We start from the raw sequence: 9,504 nt of genomic DNA, 5'->3' as shown, positions 1-9,504 counted from the left end.
TGGCACAGGCCGCACTGCCCTAGTTACGGCCCTGTCCAAAGCCAAACATACTAATTAGAATATGCACCCTTTTTATTATGAGCGCTGTGTATAATGTGTATCGGTGGGTATATTAAAGTTTTGTTTTATTTCATGTATTATTAAAAAAATGTAATAGAGTCCCCTGTGATTCACAGGTCTGTAAACGGGACAGGCAGTCCGACTACCTCTAACTGCGCATCTGTTCCTGGCACTGTCGATGAGGAAAGTGAATCCGTGGAAAAAGAGGAAGGGGGGACAGATTTTAGTGGGACCCCGGAAATGACCTCTGGAAGACGCCTGCCCATGAAGAAAATTGGGCAACAGGTCAGCACCGTCTCCGATATTTCCGACGTCGTGGCACAAAACCGCCGCTTGCTCCCAAACTACAGGAACCCGCTGCACGTGATGGACGGCCCAGAGTTAAGATACTTCATCGGGATAATCGACATTTTCACAGTCTACGGTTTGAAGAAAAGGCTGGAGCACGTGTGGAAGAGTTTGCGTTACCGCGGGCAGGAATTCTCCACAGTCAGCCCCTCCCGCTATTCGCAAAGGTTGTGTCACTGGGTGGAGGCGCATACGGTGTAAATCGTACTGGGCCAAAGCTTCAATACTGGTCTTCACCCTGGAGCAAACACTATAGGATGTGCCTTAAGAGGTGAAGCACAACTTTTTCATAAGACTGCCTTACGGTTTCCTTTATGCAAATGATATGTACAAAGAAAAACAGAATAAGCGCTTACTGAAATTGCGCATATTGAATTTTTGGGGAATGACAAGCGCATGAAAACCATAAGGAATGCAAAAGCTAATGCCAAAGTACAAACATTTGTGACCTACAGAAACGGGGGAGCTGTTACCTGGAGAGGGGAGGGGGGGGGGGGCGAGCTGCCTATTTATTTCACAGCTTTCAAAGCAAACCCAGTTTGTAAAATGCAAGTGCTTGCAAGAATGTGTTTTGGAATACAACCTTATACTATTTATAAAACTATCATTTCTGCTTTCTACCTGATGATCCTATATGCAAGCAGTCCGCATCATTTCTTTCATGAAAGTGCAACTGTCGGCTACACAAAGTGTTGGCAGCCATTTTGTGGTTCGAGCTAATATTCATCAACATGAAACCTTGACCTTCATGGAAACACAGTTGTTGGTCATGCCCCTAAAATGTCTGCCTCCACTCCTTTTGCTTAAATAATCTTCATGAGGATGCAATATATTACAATGATTTAGTACCACAGGATGCGGGGTGCTTGTGATTCCATTATTTGATAGCATTTGAAGGACTTAAAGTGATTATTTTTTTGTACAACAGGCGCATTGCCATCTGGGCGCACAAGTATAGTTTAATTATACTTCTTGCAAAAGATACCAGTGAGAGATTTATCAGTAGGCAGTACTTATAAAAAAACAATGCCTCTAGTACTTAATATCCATATACATACATATAGTTTGTTTCCAAATGACAAAGCAACTAGTATTTGAATAATGTCTTCGATTTTTTTTTTAGCTTGTAAAAGAAAGTTTAGATGGGAATTAAAAAGCACGCAAATGTTAAACTGGATTTTAAACTTCCTGCACGCGGTACTGAAGAACGTTTTAATAAAAGTGTACTTGCACACAGTGGAGGCGGCCATTTTGTTGGGGTATACACTTTTAATTGACAAAATCTGTTCTTCCACAATAGATGCCTGGGACAATAAGGTGAATCTCTGTCTCCCTTTGATTAAATAAATAAAAAAAAAGGTCTGGTGAATATTATCTTACTTATAATGCACCAGCATTTTATACAGCACTGTACCAGAAGTTAAGGCCCCCATACATCAGCAATTGATTGCAGCAATCGTGGAATTTGCAATCGATTGTGTATAAAAATCTTTCCCTTTTTCAATCGATTGCAAATTGCACGATTGCTGCAATTAATTGCCAATGTTTGGGGGCCTTTAGATGTGGCTTTGATCAAATGAGTTTACATTCTGTCTGCATCCTAGGGCTGTTCATAATTTTTTCCCAATGTCACCCCCTGATTTACATTCTGCTACTCGTGACTTTGATTTGTCATTTATTACAAAATAAACATTTCCTCTCCCATCTCTATGTGCCTGATGTAAACTTTATGGATTAATAGACATTCATACCTAGGAGGAGGTTTATCAAACCTGCTAGCGAGGACACATGAGATGTTCCCCATAGCAACCAATCAGCTTCTAGCTTTCCTTTAATAGAATGTAGTAAATAATTGCTAGAATCTGTTGCCGTGGGCAACACCTCCATGTGTCCCCTCTTGAAGGTTTCATGCATCTCCCACTCAGTCTTTAAGCAGATTCTTTTTTGGGATGCCAGATTTTTATACCGCCCAAATTTTGGGGTTGTGGACTCTGAATAAACGGCACTTCGGGAATGGGAACATGGACAAGCGTCGTGCGGGGAGTATCCAACTCTTTTCATGGGCTGGACTGCCCAAGTCCCTTTTAAAAGTACAATTTGAATGCTAAACGCCCAGGGGCAGGGGCGCAGGACACCCATTGGCCAGTGCTCTGTCCCAGCACTCCGGCCTGATTGGGACAAAGCCGTTTCGATCAGAACCCTCCAATCAGGACAGTCTTGCTTAAAATGGGAGATTTTGGAAATCCTTCAGGCTTATGTACTTCATATATTGCCAATATAATATAGAAGAGGTGTCCAAACATCAAGACTGTCGTCCGTTTTGGATTCCTATAGGGGTATTAAAGGGCAGGGTTTACATATTGTGGGGAGACAAAAATGTGTGAAATAGATCCAGATGTACAGCCAGGAACAGCAGGAGCTTTTTAACTAGGCCCCTCGGAAGAAATTTTGGAACGCAAAGGACGGTTTGGCGCTTTCTTCTCTATTCTCAATTAGGATTTTGTTCTCAATTGATTAGAGGATATATGAAAAAAAAAAAAGGGAAAATAAAATAAACAAACTATATAGCGTATTAACGTAATAAAATCTTTCTTCTAAGAGTGTTTTTCAAGGAGCATTTAAGTTTGACCCAGTAAGCATTTTTGGGTTCCGCGTATTTTGCACATAACACTGACAGACATCAGGATTACAGAAATAAATGTCCAAGGCTTTCATAGTATCCAATTCAAGGTGAGTGTACTACATTCATTTGTAGGACTTACATTGGGAATATTGATCTGCACCATGGAGGCTTGTTATATGTGTTTCCCCCACTAAATATGTGACGGTTTGGAGCTATTCACCAACAACATTGTCGAGATCTACGTTGCATTCGGCGACCGCCACAGGACCACAGGAAAATTGTGGCAAACGTTTACTACTGATTTCGAAAGGGTGAGTGCACATTCGCTTCTTATGAAAAAACAGATATGTTTACGTTAATACACTATATTGTTTGTTTCTTTTTTCCCTTTTTTTTTTCATATATCCTCTAATCCACACTTTCTCAAACTCTGTCCACACAGGTCACGTTTTTTAGGTCACCCAGCAGGAGCACAGGTGTACTCATTACTCACTGACACATCTGAAAAGATCCACAGGTGGAGCTAATTATTTCATTTGTGATTCTGTGAGGAGACCTGGAAAACATGCACTTTGGGGTCATGAGGACTGACTTTGAGAACCTGTGCTCTAATCCATTAACAAAATCCTATATGAGAATAGATCTAAGAAAGCGCTGGGACCATCCTTTGATTTTCCAATACTGTGGGGAGAGCCTTTCTGGCTCCAGATACTTTTTGAAGACCAGAAGACCTACCACCCCATATTGCTGACCCATTTAACCCTATCCGTTTGGTTTATCTGGGACAGTGCTTAAAGAAGACTGTGACAGTTTATCATTACTGCCTTAAAGCAATGTTGCCTTGGATTGAACTCCTAACGGCGTGCTATCTTTAAAGGAGGGGTTGGGTACGAGATCCGGGCGGTCAGAATGCCGACCAGCAGAATCCCGACAGATTTATACCTCCGCAATCTGTCGAGATTCTGACAGTCGGGAGGCCACTGCCGGTATTGTGACTGTAGGCATCCTGACTACATCCCAATTTCCTACAGGTGATCCCGTTTCCTTTCATGGTCTACAAACTGGCTTGTAGGTTAATTAGCTTTTAACGAAATTGGCCCTGCTGCATGTGTACCATTTTGGTCTATGAATTTGATTGTAAGCTCCGTTGGTGCAAGGTCTCGTGTAAATGAATATGCATTGGTATGTTGCCACTATAGAGAGTGATAATGTTGTCTAATGCTTGAGATACACGATTACTGATGATGAATCATTTTATTATGAAGTAAAACACATTGAGTCTGCTTCAGAAGTGCACACTAGTGGCCGATGTTTTCAGTGTGCGCACGTGTCCCAGCCGCACTGCTCCTTCATCCCAATGGTTACTGCCGAAAGCCTCAAAAAGAATTTGGACACAGAGAGACCATTTCGGTGGGGAAAAATGCGGGATAAGGGTGTGGCGCCATAATCCTTGCAGCGCCGGCCCCCGTGATGTTTTACTGGGATTTTTGGCTATGTTTCGCAGAGGGCAGGGACACAATGACTATTTATAGGGATTCAAATTATCACTGACCCTTTGGAGAGTGTCCCACCTTGCCAGGAGATGGTAGACACCACACCCGTCCCCCAAATCAGGAGTCTCCTGGCAGTTCCAGGAGATTGGGCATGTATGTATCAAACTAATCATAAGGACGGGAGCTGTCCACTTATACATATACATTAAACTCTACATCTAGGCAAATAATATACATTTAGTTCCATGTGCACAATGTGGAAACTATTATGGATGACTTATATTCATCTACATATAGACTCCAGCGTATTTCAACACCAATCTTGTTTCTGTAAACTTTTGATCTTGGCAAAGAGGTAATTCACAGATTCCCACAGCTATACAGGGACTTGCAATAAATGGAAGGGTCTTAGATTACAACAGTACTTGAATCTGTTTCCTGCATGTTAGTTTACGCCTGTCATCCAGAGATAAGGCTGCCTACACAACCTACGCTCTGACCACTAAACCACAAGCCCTTGGCTCAGTTCCCCACCCGCTATGATCAGATATTGACCATGTGGTTTTTCGGCAGTCCGGCCAATCAACCAACCAATATACACAGGCCTGGGTTTCAACTATTGGCCCCTTTCCAAAACCAATTTCGTTTTGTCATTGACACAAACCTTCATGTCCACTTCGTTCTATTGAATATGTATATAAAATAATAAACCCTTTTGAGCAATCATTTATTTTACAATTAGTAAAGTTTGATATGTTTTGGAAAGTGTTCTCTTACCCAAAAATTAGTACTGTACAATCTATTTTTTTTTTTTTTGGTACTTGAGTACTTTACGGACTCATTGCAGAGAGAACCCAATGAATGTTTTAAATGGTACTCGTGTACTTTACGTACACAAGTACCGAAAGTTGTCCCCACCGAAAGAAGAAATTTGTCCTCTCGCGGACTCGGTGGCTCGCTACGCTCACCACAAGGTTATATTCCCCCTCTATGCCCACTTGGATGGTAAAGAATGACACTGGACACTGGCTGATGACATCAGGGTCCTCTCCACGAAGGGGATTTAGACATTACCATGATTGATAATAATAATGAGTGTAGGACACTTGGGTTCTCTCTGCAATGAGTCCGTAAAGTACACAAGTACCTTTTTTATTATAAAAATACTTTTAAATGTTAACACCGCTATCTTTATACATTCTCATTGTTGTTGAGTTTTTAATTTTAGTCATGTCTATCAAAATGATTTCATTTTTGTCATTAATCTAACCCACACCTCATTAGGGTTTATTTTAACTTAAATTCCCTTAATAAGGTGCAATATTTTTTTGTTTTATAGAATATGACTTACAACTATAGTACATTTAAAGTCCTTTCACTCAACTTTTGCTATATTATAAAGGCAGTGCCCTTACATAGTCAAACATATCGCTTCCAGCCTCACCGTAGCCCGTAGTGCGGTTAATAGATGACTACGCACACACAATTGCAGTTGTCTTCTGGACACTTTTTTTTTTTATCATTCCGTTTAATGATTGATTGCTATAGACTTATTGTCTGGCATTAGAGTAATTTGAAGGTTGCATACACTGCGATACTACAGTGTGTGATATCAGTTAAGGGTTTGTGAAATTAATCCTCAATGCTTATTTATGAGGCACCACAGGTTCCGCAGCGCTAGCAATACACAAAACAGAATGTAAAGGAACCTTTCCATAAGGACAAGCAGGATGGGAAACAGGAGGGAGCGAGGGCCCTGCTTGTGATAGTCAACATACTAGAGGAGCAGGGATCAAACAGAGATGATAAGGTTGGTGGTAAATGAGGGGATGGAGCGCGAGCAGGAAGTTGACTTTGGATGGGGTGAGGTAAGCAGAGACTGGTGATTTGGGAAGAGTTTGTTCAGCCGAGGCAAGGGGTTCCAACGCTTTCCAGCATGCAGGCATTGTCCAGCTTGTGGTGGCATGGAGCCATCCAATTAGAGATGGCCGAGAGGCAGACACGCGGAAGAGAATAAGAAAGGTCGGGATGAAATGTAGATTAGAGTATCATCAGTATAGAGACGATAGAACTCTGCCAGATAGAGTGAAGGGATGAGGAGCAGGCACCTGAGGAAGAGTCGCTGAAGAAGCAATCAGGGAGGTAGGTAGGCTGCAAAAGTCAATGGAGTCAAGGAGGAGAGGGGGGGTTGACTGTCACAAGCAGCAGAGAGGTCAAGGAGTAAGGGCAGGGATAAGGGGCACTTCGATTTATCCAACAGTTGACCATTTGTCACCTTGGATAGGGCGGTCTCGGTGAAGTAGAGAGGGCAGAATCCCAGTTGTAAAGGATCAAGGAGTGAGCAGTGAGAAAGTGTTAAACGATTGAAGACAAGCAGTTCAAGAGGTTTGGATAGGAAGGGGAGTAGGGATATGATGTGATAATAACTGGAGAGAGGGTTATGCTGACTACACACTGGCCGATATATTGTCTGTTTAATTAAATCTTGGGCGCGTCGGCGGGTGTGTTCCAACGTCGTTCACAGACATATTGCGTCGGCTGTGTGGATGTAAATATATAAAAGTATACAAATTGCCTCATTTTATTGGGAAAATACAAATACAATGGGGCGAAAGCATACCTCCCAACTGTCCCGTTTTTCTGGGACTGTCCTGCCCGTGGGCCGCAGTGTCCCGCGGTGGGGGAGCAGTTGGGGGAATCACACGCGCTGCTCTGCATAGCAGAGCAGCGGGTATGCAGAGCGAGAATAGATGCTGTGCGCATGCGCACAGCATCTATTCACGGTACGGGGGGAAGCCCAGCATCTTGGAGATGCTGGGCACGCCCCATTAGTGATGTAAAGGGGGGGTGTCATTGGGTCATGCCCCCTTTGTGATCAGGCCACACCCCCTCTTCAGGCGTGCGTGCGGAGGTCCCGACTCTGGAGCAGCAAATGTTGGGAGGCATGGCGAAAGTGTGGCCAGCAGCTGGCTGGCTATTCTACTGCTGTCATGACAATGGGCCTCCTAAGGTGGAGGCCTGCCAGCACCATTTTTCACAGATAAAAAAAAGCACTGGTTATTGTTAATAAAACATCTTTATATATTTGAATTTCATACTGCCCTGAACATGTTACACTACTCATTTGCTTTAATATTATTATTATCGTTTATTTGTATGGCGCCACAAGTGTTCCGTAGCGCCTTACAAGGTACATAACCAAAAAGTGACTTACAGTAAAATACAATACAATGAAGGACAAGGACATGGATAATATACATTGATACATAGGTGGCCATAACACCCACATAAGCAACAAAGCATAGGCACCAAGTGTTAGGTGTCCTAGTGGTGAGTAAGAAGAAGATGAACATAAAGTAAGGAGAAGCACAAGAGGGTAGAGGGCCCTGGCTCGCAAGAGCTTACATTCTGAAGGGGAGGGGCAGACAGATGGGCATGATACAGATGGGGAAGACAGGGAGGAAGGAGCATGTAGTAGCAAGTTAGGATGAGAGCTGGAAAGCAGTGATGAAGTAGTGGGTCTTGAGAGCCCGTTTGAAGGATTGTAGAGGTGGAGCGTCTGATGGGGAGAGGGAGAGAGTTCCAGAGGTGGGGAGCAGCACGGGCAAAGTCTTGGAGGCGGGAGTGGGAGGAAGTAATCAGTTGGCAAGAGAGGCGGTGTGTGCATTTGTTGAACGAAGAGGGCGGACAGGAAAGTGAAGGGAGATGAGGTCAGAGATGTAAATGGGAGAGGAGTGTGTAAGGGCTTTGTAAGCGAGTGTGAGAACCTTGAATTGGGTTCTGAAGGGGAGCCAGTGGAGGGCTTGTAGGAGAGGGGAGGCAGATGTAGAACGTTTAATATACAGTGGGGTCTATTTATCATTGTATATTTGAGGTATAATCCCTGAAAACACACCTTTTTGGGGGGTTAACCACAAATATTAAGTTTCCCCCGGATGTATGAAGGAGATACCTGCTGCGATTCCCGCTGGCAGCCGCATCCCCCATAGGTGTGCCAGATTTACCAACATCCGAAACGCGATGCATTCCCGATATTGGCCCCCAAAGCTAACGCCATGTGAAGATGGCGTTAGTCACAGTAGCCTATTAGCATCATAGTAGCATTATTAGCCGACGAAGGGTTCCTCCAGAACCCTCCACGGCAATGGCGGCCGTGCATGCGCAGTCACCCCGGAACTGGCAAGCTCTCCGGGCACATCGCAGGGACGGGCTTCTTTCGGATACATCTGGCCGCTATGATCAAATATTGCAATGCGATCATGGGCGGTAATGTCATGCCCAGGGAATCGGTATGGAATCCCGGCTGCCGCATGGCCGGCAGTTCGATTCCCGGCAGCGGAAGCCCGACAGATCAGCAGAGCCCGGCAGGGGAAGCCCCACAGCGCTGGAAATCCCGATCATCCCTAAGGTAAGTATAAACTAACCCTCAGGGGTGCCTAACCCTAACCTCCCCCCCAAGTGCCTAACCCTAATCCCCCTCTGTGCCTAACCCCCCCCTTCCCCGCTGCCTAAGCCTAAGTCCCCCGGGGGGGGTGCCTAACCATAACCTCCCCCCGGGGGGTGCCTATACCCTCTTCTCCTAGCCTAACCCTCCCGGGCGGTGCCTAATCCTAAGTCTCCCCCGGGTGCCCCCAAACTAACCCTCCTTCCCCCCGCGTGGCTGTCCGCTCGCTGCGCCCGGCATCCCTTCGATCGGGATGCTGGGCGCCGGTCTCCCGGCGTCGGGTAAATGATCGGCGTCTAGATATAGACGCCGGTCATTTATCACACGCCGGGATAAAGCAGCCGGAAAGCCGGCTGACGGTATTAAGGCAGCCGGTTTCCCGACTGCATACCCATGCCCAGACAGATCACATTGCAATAGCGATCATTAATGGGGGACAGTCTGGTTAGAATGGTGACAGTTACAATGCTTTAAGTAACATTACAACCACGTCAGCTCAATTGTTTATGTATGTACTTTGTAAGGCGCTGCGGAAC

General features: G+C 44.7%; 1 protein-coding gene across 2 annotated transcripts in view; it reads left to right on the top strand.

The window, feature by feature from the left end:
- PIP5KL1 (phosphatidylinositol-4-phosphate 5-kinase like 1) overlaps positions 1 to 2,114 on the top strand; it is a 23,598-nt gene extending 21,484 nt beyond the window's left edge. For both annotated transcript variants that reach the window (XM_088457629.1, XM_088457547.1), the window contains exon 10: positions 177 to 2,114. In XM_088457629.1, coding sequence (XP_088313755.1) covers positions 177 to 609 — 433 coding nt within the window. In that variant the 3' untranslated portion in view covers positions 610 to 2,114. The remainder of the gene's footprint in view (positions 1 to 176) is intronic.
- Positions 2,115 to 9,504: the final 7,390 nt, after the last annotated feature.

This window comes from Taudactylus pleione, unplaced genomic scaffold (genome assembly GCF_031769625.1).
Source record: "Taudactylus pleione unplaced genomic scaffold, aTauple2 ptg000003l, whole genome shotgun sequence".
Classification (NCBI taxonomy): Eukaryota; Metazoa; Chordata; class Amphibia; order Anura; family Myobatrachidae; genus Taudactylus; species Taudactylus pleione.
The sequence above is the reverse complement of the archived record's forward strand: the minus strand, read 5'-3'. Positions and strand labels throughout refer to the sequence as shown.